Source organism: Amblyomma mixtum, chromosome 1 (assembly GCF_055824585.1).
Source record: "Amblyomma mixtum isolate Tamu chromosome 1, ASM5582458v1, whole genome shotgun sequence".
Taxonomy (NCBI): domain Eukaryota; kingdom Metazoa; phylum Arthropoda; class Arachnida; order Ixodida; family Ixodidae; genus Amblyomma; species Amblyomma mixtum.
Genome location: NC_143012.1, coordinates 38,442,280 through 38,464,727, shown reverse-complemented (window position 1 = coordinate 38,464,727; position 22,448 = coordinate 38,442,280). Strand labels below are relative to the sequence as shown.

General features: G+C 48.5%; 1 protein-coding gene across 10 annotated transcripts in view; it reads right to left on the bottom strand.

The window, feature by feature from the left end:
• The window catches only part of LOC149366071 (membrane metallo-endopeptidase-like 1), a 77,366-nt gene that overhangs the window by 34,581 nt on the left and 20,337 nt on the right, over window positions 1-22,448 (bottom strand). For 4 of the 10 annotated variants that reach the window (XM_089548086.1, XM_089548078.1, XM_089548062.1 and 1 more), the window contains exons 3-8: window positions 21,808-21,844; window positions 19,501-19,662; window positions 14,584-14,664; window positions 13,031-13,230; window positions 11,373-11,567; window positions 1,945-2,031 (exon numbers count right to left, since the gene is read on the bottom strand). In XM_089548086.1, coding sequence (XP_089404212.1) covers window positions 1,945-2,031; window positions 11,373-11,567; window positions 13,031-13,230; window positions 14,584-14,664; window positions 19,501-19,662; window positions 21,808-21,844 — 762 coding nt within the window. The remainder of the gene's footprint in view (window positions 1-1,944; window positions 2,032-11,372; window positions 11,568-13,030; window positions 13,231-14,583; window positions 14,665-19,500; window positions 19,663-21,807; window positions 21,845-22,448) is intronic. The other 6 variants (XM_089548118.1, XM_089548109.1, XM_089548096.1 and 3 more) reach the window with 3 other exon arrangements.

Genomic DNA, 22,448 nt, shown 5'->3' with positions numbered 1-22,448 from the left:
CAAAAGCACAGCGTCATCCTTCTCATTCCAGATAAAAGGAAACTTCTCATGTGACAGCGCTAATGTTGTCTACCTCCTGGAATGTGGCACCTGTAAAGCTCAGTACGTGGGACAAACAGTTACACCGTTCAGAATTCGTATCAACAATCACAGATCACATGTGCGGACGCAGCCAAATCTCCCACTTTCAAAACACATAAACAACCTTGGGCATCCATTCGATAACTTTAAAGCTATTGTACTGCAATCGGGGTTCAAAACGCATTATGAGCGCGAGAGCTGTGAATCATACCTGACTAACAAATTTATCACATTCTCAAGCGGCATCAACGAAACAGTAGGCCGGTTATCATGCTTACACCCCTAGAGTACCAAATAATTATCCAAGACATGTTGATGGCAGAGACTGACAGAACGGGCGTCAGAAAACATAGCAAGCATGTCTTTCTCCTTTTTTTCATGCCACATGCATTGCCACGTATTTAGTGTTCCCCCCCCCCCCCTTTTCTATATATTGTTTTTTTTAAAGTATTTTTGTATTGTATTGTCATGCCTTGTATTGCATTGTCACGCATTTCTCTTCTGCGCGCGCTCACGCGCAGTGAAGAATTACATTTGTCTTAACACGGCTCATTGTACTTGCCACTGACTGCAGTTCGTTTCTGGTGCTGTGTGTGTCTGTTTGTTGTTAGCCTTGCGTCTTTTTCTTTTGTTGAGTGGTAGTGTAAGGATTCTCCTTTTTTTGTGTATTGAGTGGTTGTGTAAGGATTCATTAGAAACTTGAGTTTTTTTTCTAATGACCTATCTTGTATCGTGTTGTGCTGCCACAACCCTTCTCTGAGTGGGATTTTTCATATTCTTGTGCAGTAGCGTTTTTCTTCTTTTCTTTTTTTTGTTATCGGAGGTGTTTCTTTGACATTCCTGCGGACCCCCAAGCCTAGAACTTTCATACTGAAAAAATTGCGCAGAAAAAACGAGGACGAAGCAAAGACAAGACCAGGCTTCCTCCTTGTTTTTTCTGTGCAATTTTTTCAGTGCGCATATCAACCAACTTGCCCAACTTTCTGCTCTCCTAGAACTTTCTCCTGAAATGTTGAATTCTCGCTGTGCGGCTGCCAGGCGCCGCAGTAAAGTTTTTTTTTGTCACAACCCTGTGGCAGCTGTGCGTTGTAGAGGTTCGCGCTTGTCATCGACTTTTCTGTCGTTACCTCCTTCCGAACACATGGTGCCTTTTCAAGTTGTAACCAACTTTTTTCTTTTTTCTTTCCAATTTTTTTCTTTCTTTAACCTCTCCCCTCACCACTGTTTGCATTTCTGTTTTACACTTTTTTCTGTTCCTCTCGGATGCTATAAAAGCTGCTTGTTTCAAGTACTGTAATGCACTCGAAAAAGGCTAGTCCTCGATCCGAAACGTCGTGAATTAAATCTTGTTATGTTTTTCAATTTCTGGTTACGTTATCTTAAATTAATTAATCAGCTGCCAAGATATAATTTTTGATATATATATATATATATATATATATATATATATAGGCTAGAGTTCAATCACTAAAAATACGAAATACTTACGGTTGGCAACAGCGACAAAGTTCTCCTACAAAACATTGTAAGTTCTAGAAGTTATGAACATTTGGACCAAGGTTTAAATATCCTCTATTTGCTTACCTGAGGACCACTGCTGCCGCGTTTAAAACACTCCTCCCATTGCTAACGACATCAAGTTACTACGCTCTGGAGATGGAATACACCCTCCGTTGCCAAGAGTAAGCATTCCATATATTTAGTGATCGGAATCTGCTCTGGAACTTCGCCAGCATAGGCTGCCCCTAAAATAGAGTGCGTTATAGGACAGCTTAGTTGCTTTTTAGTCCTATTTGCCTTATATCTGTTTAGAATGTTAGAAACTGCTATAACCATCGACTGGGGTGTCATATAATTGCTCACGTGAGAGAAATTCTTCTGCAGCTCCCCGATGGTAGTTCTGTGGTAAATTTTCAGGAGGTCTCGCCTTTCTTCGGGAGGATCCGTCAGCTGGAAAGAGATTGTGTGAAATCTTGTTACGAATACATTTATTCTCGATGCCTATAGGAGCCAGCAATATTACGCTGGAGATTTCTTTGGTATGGTACTATATTTGCCGTATACTAAATTAAATGGCCCCAGGGTGGGGCGCATGCCCAGAACGCAACGTAACTTTAGCGGTGACAAAGAAGCATACAAAAAATTGGTTTATTGGTTTATTGGGGTTCAACGTCCCAAAGCGACTCAGGCTATGAGGGACGCCGTAGTGAAGGGCTCCGGAAATGTCACATGACTGTCTACGCTCTCAGATATGTCAATCTTAATTTGTACTACTGTCAATAGACGTGTCTGCCGTGTGTTCCGCTAAATTCATTTCGAATTCATGGAATGCATATTTCTGACCGCTTGTAGCGGTTGATTGTAGTTCGTGTCTTGGACAGAGAGATGCGGAATGAAATGCGAGTGGCTTAGCAAGCGGGCATCATCCTTCGCAGCGTGCGATTTCGGGGTCCCAAAGTGTTGGCTTCAAATACATGCGTCAGAACAGAAGTAGTCGCTAGAGTGTATAAGTGTAAGAATTTGGACTAACTACATTTGTATTGCTACCTCTAAGCTATTTTAGAATATCCTTGTATCGTTTGAAGGTGTGGAAGACAGCGGGAAGAGAAATGCTGTGCCGCCTTCAAAAAATGAACTGGCATGCTCAGATATGCCGATGAACATGCAAATGTCACGCGAACCTTTTACAAAAATTCAGCGGGGCACTTTGTTCACCTAAAGTGTGGTGAGGCGAAAGCCTTAATCGCAGCGTTGCTGCTTGTGTCACTGATGTGTGGTGAAGATGTTAAGCTTCGCCTCTAAGAGTGAAACGCGACAGCGTCTTGCAACGCTGCCAGGGAGTCCATAGAACGCCATCGCCCGTTCGGTTCTACGCCTTGCTCATCGGTAAATGGGGGGGCGCTAGCGTCGGTGACGGGAGCGGTCGCATACCGCGTCGGCTCCGTGACAAATCGCAATCAATTGCGATACACCAACTTTTTCCCCTGCAAGCCTGGTATTATCGTCTCCAGGAACCTCAGCGGCACCCGTCTACACCACGTTTGTTAAGGTGGGGCCAATTTTCGACCACTTTTCGGTCATTTGAAGCTTTCGTCACGCCGCGGTGGTGCTAAGCCTAACGGCGCCGGGGCCTGCGATGGCCCCGGTCGGGGATCCCTCGGCTCTGGCGGCTCCAAATCAAGTCACCGGATACGACCCGCAGTCCTTGCAGATCGTAACAATGGATACCCATCAATCCGAGGATACGACTGAAGGCGAAGATCCTCTACCAACGGAGGACGACTACCTACAAGATATGATCCGCGTCTGGCGCGGAAAGAAGAACGCGGCAGCGGCATCGAGGGACGCTGGTGCTGGTGCCACCCAGCAACAGGCACCGGCTAGCTCTGCGCATACGCAGGGCGGGAGTGCGCTGAACGCAGCCTCGAAGAGCTCCAAGCAACTCCGGTGGCGGCCGCAGAACACGCCGCGCATTGAAAAAGATGACATCGTTGTTGTGCTGAAACCAAGAATCACGGTCGACCTCAAGGCAACGTTTGGTCCTGGACAAGCCGGCGCTGCAGTCCGCAGCATCCTCGGGGACGACGCAAATGCTGGACTTGCGGTGTGGCCCGTTTGGGACCAAAACGTCCTTGTATGTGCACTGAAATCAGTCGACGCCGCGGAGAAACTACTCCGGGATATTGTGCTGCCGGTAGGGGAACGCGAGCTACCGTTCCGGGGACACCCTAAACTCTCCGGTGCGTTCTGTCGAGGCGTCGTGACTGTTTCGCCAGACGAAACGTCTGAAAGCGTTAAAAGAAAACTCAGTGCGGAACAAAATGTGGTGTCTGTGCGCAAGCTAGGGGGAACCCCGGTTGCGGTGATCACCTCCGCGGGGACCAAGGTGCCACGGACGGTGTTGTACAGCTACGAACGGCTCCCTGTTCGCCTGTACAAGAAAACAGTGCCAGCATGCCACCGCTGTGGCACAGTGGGCCATCGGGCCGATGCGTGCCCGCGACCGCAGCCGGGACGCTGCAAACGCTGTGGAGTCCAGGTTCCCGATGCCACTCCTGACGGCCTGGCGGAACATGACTGTGTTCCGAGCTGCCTCATCTGCGGAGGCGGCCACCCTACCGGAGCTCCTGGCTGTGCTGGGCGGTTCCGGAAAGCCATCAAACCGAGCTCCCCATCCGGATCGAAACCGAAGACAAAGACGGGGCCCAAGCAGGCTCCTCCGCCCAAGACCAAGAAAGCGCCAGCCGATCAGGAAATCAAGGCCAATCCCGGCACATCGAAACCTGTCAAGTCCGCGACCCAGGCGGTGCCCCCGGTCCTCAACGCCAGGGACTTCCCGCCCTTGGCACCCGTCCAATCACAGGTGAGCAGTTGGAGTAGGGCAGTCTCTGGGCCCCCTACCCGTCCCTCCCCTACCCGTCCCTCCCCTACCGAAACTGCCCTACAGCAGCAGGTAGAGGAGCTCAGGCGCCAGAACCAAATTCTAGCGCGCAAAATTCAGGAATTAGAGGCCAAACAGGCCGGGTCATCCGAACCAATGCAAGAAGCTGAGCCAGATGACGAGGATGACGGATCATCCGTAACATCTTGCCTCACTAGCGTCTCGCGGCAGAGCGGGGACACGGTAGTTGGATCAGCTGGTCGCGTCGCCGGCCTAGAGGCACTGCAGCGCCAAACCGAGCAACTGGAGGAGCAAGTGGCGGCCCTCCCGAATCAAATCATGTCAGCAGTCCGCGAGTCCTTCCAGGACATGTTCAAGGCAGCTTTAACGCAAGCACTTCCCGACCTTATGGCCCAGGTCACTGACTCGGTCCTTAAAGCCGTGCAGCCCTGGGTCAGCACCCAAATTCAGAACGCCACTAGCTCCGATTCCCCTCACCTCAAACGTAAGACAGCCTCCCGCCAGGCAGCGAAGGAACACGGTTCAGGCTCGGCAGCTGTTGGGTCGGTGCGGCCTCTCGCTGGGGTTGCGCTGGCTCCCGGCAAGAGCTAGACCGCTCCCCCGTAAATAAATAGAACAACATGGCTAGCACATCTAATAGGAATGATAAAAACCTTGAAAAATTCCAAATCATTCAATGGAACTGCAGGGGTTTCAGGGCTTGGAAAAAACGGTCACACCTCCAGCTCTACCTGCAGTCCCTAGGTGACATGCCGGCACTCGTTGCCCTGCAGGAGCCCGGCATAGACGCTAAATTATCAGGCTACAGCACCTTTCAGGGGGGCCCCTCTACGTGCATCCTGGTGAATAAGGCTTACACCGGGGTTCAGGTCGACTTAGACTGGAGTACCGAGCAAGAATATACAATGGTCCGGGTACTGTCTCTCAGACGCCGCGACCCGTCAATACATATCCTCAACATATACTGCCCTCCGCGTAAGCCGCGCGTAACTTTTAATGAAATCTTCCTTCGCGCGATAAAAATGGCAGCCAAAGAGCCTCTAGTGATCGTTGGAGACTTCAATGCTCCCAGCCTTCATTGGGGCTACCACTTCGAACGGGCAAGAGGACGTAAGCTGGCGGAGCTCATCTCCACCCTCAGCCTCACGTTGCTCACGGACCCGGCGTATCCCACCCGAGTGGGGAATTCGGTAACCCGCGACACGTGTCCAGACCTTTCTCTCGTCAAAAATGCTAGAGCGGCTGCTTGGGAGAACTTGGGAGATTCTCTAGGCAGCGATCACCTCCTTCTCCGGATTACACTCATGGCGAAGGCAGCGCGCAAAAAATGGGGTCAGGCCAAGCTGACCGATTGGCACAAATTCCGAAATCACACTATCCCTCCCGTACTATTTTCCGGCGGCTACGCGGAGTGGGCTAACCACATATACAACATTCAGAAACAACACGTCACAACACTACAAACCACCGAAGAGATCCCCGCAGTGGACACCCACCTCCTGCATTTGTGGGAGGCGCGCCGGAGCTTAACTAAACGGTGGAAAAAGCAGAAAACTAATCGCAAATTACGCGACCGCATAGTCAAACTCACAGAGCAAGCTGCAGCGTATGCTGCCGAACTCTCAGATTCAAATTGGATAGCACGCTGCGACGCCTCAGCTCATCAGATGAGCTCGAAGGGGACGTCGCGTCTCTTTCGCAGTCTAATCGACCCCTCTCAAACGAGAGGGGAGACGCAAAAGCAGCTCCGGCGGGCTCTGCAAGGGTATCAAGGTACGACGGCGCAACTTGCGGACACTCTGTGCGACAGATATCTTTGTCGTACGGAGGACCCGCCTGGGCCTGAGTACATGTACTCTGGCAGGCCTAATGAAACACTTGATGCCCCTTTTGAGTTGCACGACCTTAAGGCGGCCTTAGCAAAAATGCGCCGGGGTACGGCTCCGGGACGGGATCACATAACAGTGAACCTGTTGGCGAACCTACCGGACTCAGCCTACCTCCATTTATTAGAATACATCAACCAGATCTGGGACGGGCGTCCACTCCCTCCCGAGTGGAAAACGTCACTTGTGACGTTTATCCCTAAAACAGGTAAGGCCGTGAATACGGACAACCTGAGGCCCATATCACTGACCTCATGTGCGGGCAAGCTTATGGAGACGATGGTTCGGGATCGCCTCTCTCCATACCTGGAGAGTAAGGGCTTCTTTGCAGTTACCATGTTCGGGTTTCGCCCCCACATGTCTGCACAGGATGTCCTTCTCCAGCTGCACAGGGATGTAATACGACCCACAACTATGCAACACAATGACAAAGCCATCCTCGCCCTTGATCTGAAAGGAGCTTTCGACAATGTTAAACACGGAAGCATCCTGGCCAACTTGAGTTCTACCGATTGTGGGGCTAGGGCCTACGCGTATGTAAGAGATTTCTTGACTAATCGCCAGGCCTTTCTTCAGATTGAGGGCGAGGAATACGGCCCTTACATGATGGGAACACGGGGTACCCCTCAGGGAGCGGTGTTATCACCGCTCCTGTTCAACATAGCTATGATGCACCTCCCAAGCCAACTGGCCCGGGTGGAAGGCATTCAACACGCGTTGTATGCAGATGACATTACAATTTGGACCACTGAGGGGAGCCTTGGGGACATGGAGGCCCGCCTTCAGCAGGCCGCTTCCATAGTCGATGCGTATGCCATTGACTGTGGGCTCCAATGTGCTCCAGCGAAATCAGAGCTTTTGCATGTCAGAGCGAACCCAAAGGATAGGACAGCAATTCACATCTCTCTGTCAGGAGGTCCTATTAGAGAGGTGGAGGAGCTCCGTATTCTGGGCCTTTTCATTCACCACAGACTCAGACCGGACTCCACCATTCTGAAACTCAAGAGAGTAGGCGAACAGGCAGGGCGCATGATCCGCCGCGTTTCCAACAAGCGGGGCGGTCTGCGGGGCAGGGACGCGCTTCGGCTCGTCTATGCCTTCGTGACTAGCCGGATCCTCTACGCCGTGCCATATCTCCGCACTACTAAGCAAGACGAGGCGCGAATAGACGCCGTCATCCGCAAGGCAACTAAGCGAGCCCTGGATCTCCCGGTGGCTACCTCTAATGCCAAACTCAAGGCATTGGGGGTGCTAAACTCCTACCAGGAGCTGCGGGAGGCCCACCTCGTGAACCAATACACGCGGCTCATGCAGACGGCCCCTGGGCGCCGCCTGCTAAACCGCTTACACATCCAACACGACTGCACTCCAGAGGAGGCGGAGCGTATCCCAGTACTGTGGCGCCATATGCTCTGGGTCTCCCCGCTCCCCCGTAACATGGACACCGACATGCACGTAAACAGGCGACAAGCGCGGGCTCGGGCTCTTGAGAGACAACACGGCTCCCGACCCGGTGTATATTATGTAGACGTAGCAGGCCCATCGCCCACGGGATTTTACACGGCCGCTGTCGTTCACCAGGAAATGCACGTTGATGGACTCTCTTTTCGAGCCCCGAATTCAATGCGAGCCGAGGAAGTAGCGATAGCGCTTGCTGCCGCCCACGCCAATTCGAGAATCATCATTACGGACTCCCGAAAAGCATGTGATCATTACTTGGCAGGGGAGATCTCCCCCTTAGCTGCTTGCATTCTAAGACGGACTGCCACTGATCCAACACCCAAAAGAATCATTTGGGCTCCTGGCCACCAGGGCTTACGAGGTAATGAGGCCGCTGACGCGGCTGCCCGAGCGCTTACTCACCGGGCTCCTCATCCCAGCTCTTCTGGCTCGGAGACTAACCAGCCGCTGCTGCGATTCAAGGAAATTATAACGCATTATAGCGACATCCACCGCCTTTTCCCGGCCCCTGCAAAGGGGCTGAGTAAGACGGAGGAGCGAACTTTAAGGCGCCTGCAGACAGGTACTCTACTCTGTCCTGCAATCTTAAAGCATTACGATCCTAACACGGATGGGCGATGCCCACACTGTGGGGAGACCTGTGATATCTTCCACATGGTGTGGGCATGTACTCAAAATCCCCACCTCCCCCCTTCCCCTACCCCTTCCAGAGAGGCATGGGAGACTGCCCTTCTCAACTGCTCCTCGCTTGAGTCCCAAAGGGCTCTGGTGAAACGGGCTAGAGACGGGGCATTGTCATGCGGTGTCCCGGACTAGGGACGCCGACCATGTAGCGTGGCCACTCTGTGGCTCCCAAACTCTATTTCAGAAATTAAAAGTTTTCACCACCACCATCGGTAAATTGTTTTTTGAGGAAAGGAAATGTATCTCTCTCGCATACCTCGGTGGACACCTGAACCTCCCCGTAACGGGAAGGGATGAAGATGGGAGTGAATGAAAGGACTGTATTCACAAGACGCGCCTTTGTTCATTCCAAACCATCGAGCTGTCATGGCGGAGTGTAATAAAGAAAAAAAAAGCTGTCATGGCGGAGTGGTTACCATGCTCGTCTAGCACTCCGGAGACCGGGGTTCGATTCCAGAACTCGGCGAATTTTGTACTCGGTTTTATTTCTTTATCTGGCCTGACTAGAGAGGTTAATAAGGATAATTTGGTAATTAAACAATTAACTAAACTCATTCCCACTTACTTAGAGCATTACTATACGATCCCTTTAATTGGTAGCATGGTTACTAGCCAAAGTACAATTGGCCCCGTTTGAAATTCGTGCACTGTGACGTCATGACCGTTTTGACCAACTGAAAAGCGTGACATTTCTGTCGACAACTTCTGCTTACAACGATGAGGCATTAAAGGCTTCTGCCTTAAAAATGACTTCCGAGCTTCAGTTGACGCCTTGTTGAGCTCTTGTTGAATCAACTGCAAACCAACATGAACCCAATGTATGTTAAGCCTACTCAAAATTTGGTAAACAAAATTTTCGTTGAACGTAGTCAACACATTAATTGTTGAGTAATTTCTGTTGAATTTATGTTGAATAGAGTCTCATGGCAGCCGTCTCTAAGCCTAACTAAATGAAATCAATTCGACTCGCGTCTTGTAAACAAAACCATATCACATTATACATATTAAAAACGCATGCAGCACCAGTGAAGACTCTCGCAAGCCACTCAAATTCATTTTTTTTTATAGAAAAAAGTTCCAGTGGTGCAATATGCTATTTCCGGCATACCTACTTCGGAGGATTCATATTGTGGCGGACTAGAAGACGACGAAGCGGGCAGTGGCATGGGCAGGAGAGCTCGTGCTAGGCTCGCAGACATTAAAATCATATCATCGCCATCAGTCATGCTGTCCTTTCTTCATCGCTTGCCGTCTCCTAACATTTGGTGGAGGTGCTGGGTACCTTCTTCATCCCGGTCCCGGAGCTTAGGAGCCTGCTGTACACCGAGGTCTTCTGTGGAGAGCTCACGGCTTCGCACCTCCCGGCGCTTCCCCAGCCTGCCAGGTATGCCTCGACGCCGCCGCTCTTCACCGCCCCGTCCCAAGCCCCGACAAGAAGACACGACGACACAACGACCGACACAACGACCGCCGCAATTGTCCTGTGACCTCACTCACCGCCCACATGAGAACCCACATGAGACCCTAGAAGACCCAACGACCTACGACCCCACTGAACCGAGACCGCCGCCACTGACCAGAGAACCCATTCACCACCGACACTCACACGAGAAACAAGTACCCCAGCCCCTGCCGTTGGGTGTGTCCACGGGCCTCGACGTTGACTTCCAGAAACCGGTGGCTCCTCAGTCTTCGTGGACCTGGCTTCACCCGCTCATCATCTCTTTCATCGTGACGGCAAGCCCTTCATCTTCTCTTCTCGGTTCATATGTTCTGCCACGCCCATCGTCACGTCCTGCTTGTCATCGTCTGTGGCATTCTTCTAGTTCGCGCGATCGGGACAATCGCTTCGTGGCCCCGAGTCATGTGGCGGACTAGAAGACGACGAAGCGGGCAGTGGCATGGGCAGGAGCGCTCGTGCTAGGCTCGCAGACATTAAAATCATATCATCGCCACCGGCCATGCAGTCCTTTCTTCATCGCTTGTCGTCTCGTAACAATATATATGCTCATAAAAAAGGGCGGTTAATTAGCGCTTTATTTCTGTTTATGACTGAATCAAAGTCTTCAACTTAACAGAACGTCGCATGTGAACTTGATTACTTCTACTACACATAAAGTAAATAAATATTAATTCTAATATTTAAAATAACTTCGCTGATCGGCACGCCAACACCTGCGCAGATCCGGACACCACTGTGTAGGAGTATATAGGGGTGAAGCTGAGATTGCGCTTAAGATGGAAAAGTTATAACTTATAACTCCAGCTAATTCAGTTCGTGCTATAGCCTCGTGTGCTATTCTGTTCCATTCTCTTTATTTGTTGGTGTTTGTGCGTATTATGGAGCACTACACGACTGGGGATGTCAGCGTGACGTTAACGAGAAATTTCACCGATAAACCTGAATATACTGCCGAAAATTGAATCGGTGGTAGGTCCATCTGGCGCAATACAAATGTATTTCTAGGATTTGTTTTTGCCACAGCCATGGTTCAGAATGACGTGTTTATTCACCCCAGTGATTTCAACATTAATTCGACATAAAAGCAATGCAGAAATTCTGCGGAGAATGCTCAACTCTAGCAAGGTGGCCACTTTTCGGTTGAGTTTAAACTCGGCCTCAATTATTCACCACCCTGGACCCAACACAAATAAAACATGGCATGTTGAGTCTGCTCATGAGAACTCCAACGCTGTCTTAAGAAGCATTTTTGTAAGAGACTGCCTACGTTTAAAACGAAAACTAAATAAATAAAACTACCTAACCAGCCTTAACCCACAGCTAACTAACTAACAGGCATAGTTACGAAGGTCTGCTCGTCTTATCGTGAACAAATAGAAGGGTGTTCGGTTCTCACATTGGCCAACTTTCCTTCGAAGTCCACAAGCGTGTCAGAAATATTCTTTAACTCATCTTCAGTGAGGTTGGGTCTCATAAACCTCAGTGCGCTTTGGATGAGTTTCTTGTAGGCATCAATTATTTTCTTGTTGCGTTCTTCCTCTGGATGTATCAGCTCGTTCCTGCCCACAGTGTTGAATTCTATCTGATCGAGCTGAAAAGAGAGTAATCGTACGTTAGTTAGCGAGCAGTCAGAAGTGGAATCAGCCGTGGATTGTTTAGTTGTTTAAAAATACATTTAGCATTAGAAGCCTGATTGAGAAAAAAAATGCGTCATTGGTGACAAAATTCTCAGGACCGTAAGTGGCGTCACGATACCGGAATCGACGGCACCAGACCGGGTATGACAACTATACGTTTTGATGTATCTTCATTTCGTCCGCGTGGTTATCTGTAGGCACTTTCGAGGAAGCATCTAACAACAATCTAGATGACCCGAAAGTATCTCTAGTTGTGTGCAGGTAGACGCATCAGGGACCACAAACACAGCCATAAAAGAGTGCCACAAACCTCGATCTAATGGCATCAATAACTTCTAATGCCCTCGCATTGCCAACAAATGACGTAATTAGGTTCTCTCATTCATGAGTGACAGTTTACGAATATCCCTCAAGATGAACCACGACTGTATCTTACCGGTACTAACTTATGGGGCAGAAACATGGAGGCTAAAGAACAGGGTAGAATTTAAGTTAGGGACAACGCAGCGAGCTATGAAAAAAAAATGATAGGTGTAACATTAAGAGAGCGGAAGAGGGCAGAGCAGCTGAGGGAAGAAACGCGGCTTAATCGCGTCCTAGTCGAAATCTAGGGGAAGATTGAGCTTGGGTAGGGCATCTAAGGCGAAGGCAAGATAACCGCTGGTCCTTAAGGGTAACGCAGTGGATTCCAAGAGAAGGCAAGCGTAGCAGGGGGCGGCAGAAAGTTAGGTGGGCGGATGAGATTAAGAAGTTGCGGCGATACGGTGGCCGCAACTGGCAAAGGGCAGGGTTAATTGGAGAGAAATTGAAGAGGCCTTTGCCCTGCAGTGGGCGTAGTCAGGCTGATGATGATGATGAATGTAATTAGCTGTCCCAGCGAATTTTTTTCCTTCCTGAACTGTCGAGGTTACAAGGTTTGCAACTACGAGGAAAAGGCTGGAGACTAGGTGTAGCTGAAGACACAGCTACAATATAAACACGAATACACCTATATGAGAGCAAAAAAGGAAGTAAGCTGTCCTCCACACCTTTTTTTAAAGGGTGTTCCTAGAGGACAATTTTATTCCCTTTTTACACCTTTCGGTTGAATCATGTCAATGTTGTGGCGCGAAAACGCGGATATTCTAGAAATGAAAGTAGAACTGGTTTCAAAGTGCATTTGACTGCGTATTAAGCTGGTAATGAAAGACAAGATGGCTGAAATGCTCCCGCTCAGAGCTATCTTGCATGTCATTGCTGGTTTCCATTTACGCACATTTGGGAAAACTGCGACCTTTACCCAAGTGGTCGGCTTTAAAATTTGACCCGCAACCATAGACGACCGCATGAAGTTTTCTTTGCGAGTCCGTTTCTTTCAGGAAAGAAAAGAAAAAGAGCTGTTATATGTTGACCTCAATTCTTGAGGCAGCCTGCTTACCCCAATGATGTTAGAATTGAGGTTCTTGATATCTCTGTCAACATTAACGGAAAGCACGGTGAAGATTGTAGTCTTGTTCAGCACTTCGGTGCAATTTTCGAACATTTTCTCGGTGTCGTTGTTTATCGGCCAGTGAGTAAGGCCAGACAAGTTCATTATTGCCCTCATCACATCGGGCTGGTCTCCTAACTCTGGAACAGCTGAAAAAAAAAAGTGCGTGCATAAACTTACACACGGATGCATTAATAGATACGCGGTGCGTATACAGTCCTGGACAAGTTAACCTGAAACGACCGAGCGACGATCGGAAAGTACTGGTGCCGCCGTGTGGCTACAAGAACAAGAAACGATAACGAAATAAGAAACGGCAGGGCAGAAAAAGTAATCCCTGCGGCAAAGTCCTCGAGCGGTTTCAGCTCTCACACCTTTTATCATGCTTTTTCTTTCTTTAGCTTCGTTTTGCAAATGCGCCTTCATAAACGCTATCAACGCTTCGTCAGTTCAAAACGAAAGAAGGTGACTCTCGTCCCGGTGTTTATCTCAATAGTAAATCAATGAACTAATAAATTGTAAATGTTAATGTTTGTAATTGTTGATTGTAACTGTTTAATGGATCGAACCGGAACAATGACAGCACCGGCGAAAACAGTCCGAGGTCGGTTAGGTCAAGCACAGACAAGCGCGGCGATAGCCATTCTGACGTCACGGATAGCACACTGACGTCACTGATGGTGTCTGTGCGCTATTTGTGAAGGTTCGAAGCCATGCGCCCCACGGCAGCCAAAGCAACTTGAAGCGCTTGTTGTCGAATAGGTGGTAATGAATGCCGCTGGAACGAATGTTCACATTCGCCCTCATAAAATAAATAAATAGTTTAAGTAAACAAATTACGCTTCAGTTTGTGATCTCGTGGCTGCGCCGGTTCACTGACTGAAAAACAACTGGTCTTTTAGTGATGCCTCCTGTCATTCTGGGCACTCTAAATTTGCTTACTGTGGATCCACAAACGTAATCGATGGCAATAAAGAATTGGCTGTAGGGAAATCATAGGAAAATTAAATAACATTTTCATGGTAGGGGATGCATTGCAGTAATTGAAGGTCGCTTTGAGAGACCTTTACCCTGAAGTGTACTGAACTCGGCTGACAATGATGTCTCTCCTCCTTGTTTTTCAGTATCCGCTAGGTGGCAGCCATATTCCCTCACACCATACGCGGCTAACTGGGCCACTCAATACTCTTTTTCGCATAAATGACGTATTCGTTTCTTTACTGACAGGAAAGGTCGCTGGAGTTGAAATAAGCAAAAAACTGTTAAAAGAAAATTAAACTCAAAAAATTATTGGAAAAAGAGAACAGCGAGGCCACAAAGAAAGACCAATAGGATCGAGTGCCCGTCCTATTCGTCGCCTATTTTTCTTGCGTCCTCGTCTTGAGTGGCGTTCTTTTTTTTCTCAACCAATAATTGACCAATTAGCTTAACAGCGCACTCAGCGAAAAAAAAAAGATAGTGGATTATTAGGTTCTGTTTGAAATTATGGAAAAGCCACGTACCCATGCAGGCGTTGTATGCAACAGCAGCCTTCTGTGTAATGTTCTGGCACTCGTAAACCACAGTCATGTTTTCCAGTATGCCTGAAGTGGAAAAAGAGTGAAGCCATGTTATCAGAGGAATGGACAAGACATAAAGCCCTTGCCTAGGCTGCGGATGCTTCTAATGACACCACATACATAACGGACAATTGGGGCAGGCTAGTGGACACCCATGTGTTAAGAAACAAGCTTCAAGTGGCGACCGCCATTGAGCCCATACCCAAAAATTCCGCATAAGTGCGTTTTTAAACCGAAAGCCTTACTAGCTTAAGAACGACGATTTCGCCGTGTCTGCACGAATGACCGTGCATAGGAGGCGGCCGCGTTTCGATGGAGGCGGATAGGATAGGATAGGATAGGATAGAAAAACTTCTAATCTCCGACAGTGTTTTTTCTTATTCTGGTGCCATAAACATGCAATTAACGAAACTTGAACCTTGAACCTTGAAAAAGAAAGAAAAAAAGAAAGAAAGACAGTAGCTAGAGGGCCACAGGCCTAGACGACGCCGAAAGGGCTTGGCTCACGGCGGCGGCTTCACCCAGTCAGCTCAGTAGTAATGCTTCCCATTGGTTTTCCGACCTTATGCGTCGCCCCTACCGGGAGGCATGACGACACTCCCATGGTATGTGATCCAACGTGACCCTAAATTCGCAGTTTGCGCTTTTTCTAAAATTTCCTTGGGTACATAAGACTCCAGAGGGCCTGGTTTCGAAATGTGTGAGTTTTTAACCTGCGCCAGCTGATGGCTTGGTATCTGGACAAGGATCGATCAGCTGGAGGAAGTCTAACTCTTTGAAAAGGATAGTGCTGTGGGGTTTCTTTGTACCTCGCCTTGCGATCCCTGTGGGTGAAGACCACCCCGCTCGGGTGAGCCCGGAAGTAAAAGCGTCGGGCGAACTCGTGGGCCGTCTCATTACCAGGTAAGGATGCAGACTAGCGCAATTTTTCGGTCTATTACATGACGGCTTATAATTGTATTCGTCAGAGAGGAGCAACGACCCCTGCTGAAATTTAGTATCTCAAATTTGGGGTCACCGATGCTATACTTCGCTTTTGTGTCTGCACAAACAAGTGCTATGGCAGCTTGCTCTGCCGTCTCTGGGTTACCCGACGACAGTATAGAGGCACTTATTTTTAGGAGTTGTTTATTATGGACGACCGCGAGGATCACTGCGCTCTTACCAAACTCAGCGGCATCCACGTAGACCACGTTCTCGTCTTCGTTGGAGTGAAAGCGTTTCTTAAGCGCTTCTGCTCGTTTGGCCTGGCGCACGGAGTGATGAATAGGATGCGTATTCCTGGGTAGTTGTGGTACAATCATATTGTTATGAACTTCTTCGAGCATGTCGAGTTTGGCGGTTCTTCTGTAGTCTCGACTGAGGTGGAGTTTGTGCAGAATGGCCCTGACGGTTGTGGTCTCGGCTAAGCGTTCGATTTCGGACGTTCTGCTTCCGTAATTTCTTCCAGGGTATTGTGCATGCCTAGCTCTAGGAGGCGGTGAGTGGATGTACGGATGGGCTACCGTAGAGCTTGCTCCGTGCGGCGCCTGATAATTCCATCTATCTTATCCTTTTCTGGCTCTTTAAGATCGAAGGGCGAGATACGGCTAGCTACGAATGCTTGTACCAACCGCAGGAAATTATGCTCTTTCATGCCGCGTCTCCTGTTGGCAATCCACTGTATGACGCGCATCGTTTGTTGTGCGCAGTTCTCCGTCTCATTTATTACGTCACCGTTGTACAACGGTGCTTTGTATACACATGCCTAGAATTCTGATTTTTTTATCCTAATGGATCTCCAGCCATTGAGCTTGTATATTGATATAAGGGATGGTTATATTTTGACTCTGGTTCAGAGGTCGATAAAAGAGAAGTTCGGACTTCTATGGCGAGCATTGCAAGCCCCGATTGTTGACATAGTTTTCGACCTGATTTATGGCCCTCTGTAGAGTACTTTTGATGCGCGCGTCGCTTTCACAGGTCACCAACACACATGCAAAAGTTCAAAGCACCTATCCACTCCTGCCTCACCGGTAGCCGTATCATGGCCACGTGTAAGAGAAGGGGGAAAAGTACCGAACCCTGGCGGTGCGTATGCTACCCAAGTGTATATACTTTTACCAAACTGGATGCGTGCTATCCTGCCCGAGAGGAAGCTTGCAATGTAGTTGTATTTGCGTTCCTCAAAAGGTTCCCGTTTGCTGTTCGATGTCAGTGCACGTTAAAGATCACGAAATGTGCTCTGCATACGTTGGCACTAACAACGTTGCGGCGGAAACGCGGCACTGAAGCCATATGTCGTCGGCGTTTATTGGCGTTAGCGTTGACAACGTCCTAGACTCCGATGATTTTTGAGATTGGAAGGGAGCATAACTGGCTCCCTTCGTCAGTGGACACCTCATTCGCGCTAAGCTACTTGGCTAGTGACAGATGTGCGCTACGCGATACATGCGTTGGCACTGGCAATGTTGTGGCCGAAACTCGGCACTGAAGCCACAGGTCGTTGCCGTTTAGTGGCGTTAGTGCTGACAACGTTCTAGACTCCGATGATTTTGAGGAAAGGAAGGGCGGGTAACAGGCTCCTTGGGTCAGTGGACGCCCCAATCGCGCTTCGAGGAACGTAGTGATGGTGAGAGAGAGATGTGGACTGCTTGCGTTTGCACCGACAACGTTGTGGTAGACACGCGGGACTGTAGCAATAGGCCGCAGTGTTCATTGGGTGAGCATCCTCTCGCGATCAAGCATTAATTGAACTACCGCCTGCCAGGGCGGCAGAGTGGGCGCGTAGCCTATCCAGTGTCTCGCTAGCTTTCGCTTGCATAACGAGGGTTAGATGAGCTAAGCCGCAGCCATTGTGTTAACGGGTAGCTATTTGTGAACGAAATTTTTCCGCATATCATAAGTTTGCACCATAACAACAAATCGAACCGCAGATCACCAACTAGACGCCTGTGCTGTCATGTTGCTTAAATTGCCAAAACTCCCTCCATAGGTTCTCCAAGGTCGTCCTAACTATTCGGTGCGACCGCAAGGCTAACTTGATATTAAGATGTTGCTACGCATAGCAAAATTCGACCATTCCGATCAACACGTTCATAAGAATATCTCACAATATTCCACTGTTGCCTCGCAATTAAAAGTGATGCCCGCCGCAACGGTGGCTCAGTGGTTATGGTGCTCGACTGCTGACCCGAAAGACGCGGGTTCGATCCCGGCCGCGGCGGTTGAATTTCTTTGGAGGAGAAATTCTAGAGGCCCGTGTACTGTGCGATGTCAGTGCACGTTAAAGAACCCCAGGTGGTCGAAATTTCCGGAGCCCTCCACTACGGCGTCTCTGATAGCCTTAGTCGCTTTGGGACGTTAAACCCCATAAACCAAACCAAACCTAAAAGTGGTGCCAAAGAAAGCTGAACTTCTTTCAGAATGTAGTCTCGAGTGCAAGGTTGCTGTGCGTGTCTCTTCAATTCATTAAGTTCTAATTTTTAAGCGTGAATAATTTCTGGATTCTGATCATTGCAACTTAACGGCGTCGAAAAGCCGCTAGCACACTGCAGTTTGGCGTTCTAGAATGGAAGTGAGCACTCAGAGCACAGGGCACCATAACAAAGAATGAAACAACACATACTAGAAAACACAACCGATGTTCACGTATACACAAAGGTGCGCTCGTCTCGTCAGCTTGAGGCTTGTTTTTGTAGCGATAGCTACACTACAACAGCCGCTTCGCGAGGTCAGCGTGGCTGCGCACTGAGCCCTGGCACCACCGCCCCTCCAGCTGTGCGCATGCGTGCAGTGACATCATAGCCCGAATCTGGTATGCTCGCCTCGCCACTGCGCCGACGGCGGAGCAGACGCCGCCCGCCTCGTCAGTTGTCCGCATGCGCGGAGTGACGTCAGAGCACGCAGCTGGTGTGCGCGCCGCGCGCCTACATTACGCTAGCATTTCGAGCCTTCAGCGTGGCGGCGCCGTGGCTGGTCACGTGGTTGGTAACGTGGTGCGGAGCAGCTGCTGGCGGCGTGGCGCGCCGGCGAAACCGAGTGGGGGAGGAGTGGAGAAGGGGGAGAGAGTGAATCCACGTCCAGGGACGAAGATGAAGAAGGAACGCCCAGCGAAACAGAGCGGCGAAAGACTGACTTTGCAATTCGACTCAGCGAGTTCCACTCGGCCAGCTGTAGCTTTCGCGTCACTCAAGGCTTAACCAGAGCTAAACCAGAGCCAAATTTTTTGATGTTGCTTGTATTCACTTCTGTGTTCCAATTTAGACAAAAGAGTACCGAAAGGAGTGCTTGAAGCGTACGAAAAAAAACTAATTTATTACAATGCGGCGACAAATAATACCTGCAGGTGGGTTTGTTTGTTCATTCTTAATAAAGAGAAAGATCGAGAGAACCAAAGAAAGACCGGAGTGTGGTCCGATGAAGTACAGCGTCCGTCATCCTTTGCCTGTCTGTGTGTTCGTCTTTCTTTAGCCCTGTAGATCTTTACCGTTATGACTAAGTTCTTCAAGAATTTCAGCCCTTGGTCATCATTTCGTGAACATTCGAGACAACCGTGTTTCAAATCTCAACATTCCTGCACATTCGCAGATCGGCTCTGTTCTCGCTGGTGTTGCCAACCACAACACATCGTGTGCCCTGTGTTGCACTAGGGACAGTTCTATGTAGTTTTACATGGCACAGCGCAGAAGTGAGCGTTCGTAGAGTGTGTAGGTCGTTATCAGGTACGAAGTGAGGGCAAAAAAAAAAACGGAAGCAAAGGCTCAAAACACTTTCATTTCTTTTCTTCCAAAGTGAATCGTCGCAGGTGCACGAATCTTAAGGTTTGCTTGAGAAACAAAGCGCGCTCGCGTGTAGAAAAGCGGATATGAGGTGTCTTACTTTTAAGCGTCTCCCGCAGTTCATCACGCAGGAGGTTGAAAGTACCCGTCGAAGACTTGCTCTCTGATATATTGTGCCTTTTTATCCAGCCACCGCAAGCGTACGAGTAGAAATCCTCGCACGGGTCAACGCATTCGTCGATGGACTCGTTGATAAGCTTGGCTGGAATCAATCAATCAATCAATCAATCAATCAATCAATCAATCAATCAATCAATCAATCAATCAATCAATCAATCAATCAATCAATCAATCAATCAATCAATCAAAAAGCGCCCAATTCTTCTATTTCCTCCTCTTAACGTAGTACGCTTCACCTACAACTCTCTTCACAGCCCTGGTTTCATCTTAGGCCTACAGACTTAATATATGCAGTCGTCACGGCTCGTTTTGAAAAACTGGAGTGGAAGAATGCCGCGTTTGATTTAACTCGCTTTTAACGAACCATGTGGAGTTGTAATGGCTAAGACAACTGTACAAATATGCGCATTACGTAGAAAATATATGCGCATTATGAGATATGCCGAAAACACGGGTTCATGTAGGCAAGATTTTGTGCAGTTGCTCTGCATTTACATTTCCTTCAGATCACTCTAGCATCTGCTACAGAGCCAATGGACATGCACCGGACGGCTGCAGTTAAGGAACTAAGCTTGTTGGAGAGCTTATCTCGTTTGGGATAAGTCTTATCAGCTCCCAAGTTGCACCAGACGTACTTGCGTGCGAAAAAAAAAAACACTGCAGTTCACAGAGGCGATGACTTCCGAGCGAAGGAAGAGAGAAGAAGAAACAGAGCAAAAAAACAGAATTTTTCAGTTTAGTAAACGAGTGCATGATGCTTGCTGTAAGATATGAATTAGCAGGCTATTAGCGAGGAACTTAAGGGAAGCACCAACTGCAGCCTGATACGCAAAATACCTACGCGCCGCGTCTCTTCGTTGTTTAGCTGCAAGCTAGGGCGCGCACAAACACACCCTAGAAGGTCGAGTCACTTCCACCGAATGTTTCATATTTTGCACGCGGGGGCGTATTGCATTATTATATTTCTCGAAACTGAAAACAAAACAAAATGGCTTAAGGCGCACAAAATACTTGTTTCATTCTATGCTCTCGACGATGATTTCGATGTTTCTTAACCTCAGCATTTACACAGCCAAACTTTAGCACTTTTCTCTTAGATGTTAGTTGGCAAGTGCGGCCTCGATTGAGATGTCCGAGCAGAAATCGGCCCGGGGAACCCGTAGGGTTGCTTTTCGACAGCTGAAAGGGTGGGGCTGGTTGGTTCATGTGATCAACGGTGAGGAGGGAGGACGCATCAGATGAATGGGCATAACATGAAGTCGTGTTGTGTTCCCTCTTCTGATCCCTCATCTTCTATCGCTGTTTTTCCCCGGCACATTTTAGAGTACACCGGTAAAACAGGATGCGAAAAAAAAAAATGTGGACACTGTTTCTCCATGATGCTGGCAATTCAGGACACACTTTTTCGCGGAAATCATTCTTGGGCATCAAGGTGAAGCAGAAATAAGACACAGCTCTCGGTAGCTGGAACGGCACCGAAAGGGATTATGTAGGGTTCGAATTAGACGGAGCCTTCTTAAAGCATTTAATCTTGGCTGGACCAGAGCGTTAGCCCGAATAAACAGAAAATTTTAAGCTAGACCGAATTAACAAGTGTTCCAGATAGTGCCCGAGCCAGCGGTGTCCTTGCAATGTTAAGACGCCCATCAGTCCTAAGCATATAGATTGGCTTTCACAGGTATCAATGCGCGCAGTTATGAGTGGTAATAGCAGGAGCTTATATATGAGCTGCGAAGCCAGACCTTAAACGGGCATCGAAGGCAATCTGAACTTGTCGTGTATCGGTATGTTTCTTCGTCTGATTGACAAAGGCACTACATTTTTGTTTATAACCTAGAAATGGCAACGTAATGAAAGACAGGTTTCGCCACCATCTTTCGTTTTTGCAAGCAAATTGCGGCGCCTCCAAATAGTTTCGTTTTCTTCTGTTTCGTGCGGATCCGTGAGGCTTGGCTACCCGGCCGTTAATTTTGAAATTGGGATCACGGGGCCCTTTTAGGTCTCGACGCCACGAGTTTGTATCGAGTGACGGATCACAATTCTCAATGAAATTTTCACAGCTTTTGCGGCTGGATAAACATCAGCATGAGTACAAAGATCCATAGAATCGGCTTTTACTGAGAGGTATACTGGATAGAGTGGTGTTCAGTGTTCTTTAATGTGCGAGCAACATTTAAATGAAGTAGTGAGGCGTGAAATGAAAAAGCAATAGCCCCGAATACCTTACCTCGCTGCTGGCACACCTCGGTTTCGCACACAGTATAGTTCCCTATAAAAAGGCAAAAGAAAGGCAACTTCCCATAAGATATAATAAAATAGAACGAATTATCAATCTTTATCCATGTTGTTGCAAATATGGCAGTTAATTTTTTTTTTAATCTAGGGGAGTTGGGAGGCTACAGCTTCATATGAATAATAATATCTCGGTCCAAGTGGAAGGGCGACCCGATGCTTTTATTTTTTTTAAATGCCGCCTTCCAACTGCGCACGCCTTCTGCAGTGATCGAAGAAGCGTAAAGTCGATTACTTCTATTCCTCTAATGCGTCCGGCCTTTCATGCAAATTCGAGGTGAATGAAGAGGAAGCTACGGTCTTTCAGTGAGTTCAACAAAATTTAAGCCTACGCTAGGAGAACCGCCACTACATTACTCGCCTGACCTATGCCACTGCATCCCTTATGACGTCAGTCGCCGTAGGAAAGCCAGCTCCGCTGATGTGGAATTGTATTTTCCTAAATGAGACTATCTCACTGTAGAACACCGCTAACTGTGTCGCGATCGTTTTTATGTGACTTTTGCATATTTTCCTGTAGACGAGAGCGGTTTCCAACAGCTCTGGCGCGCCTGCTCCCATAAAAACATTCAGTCG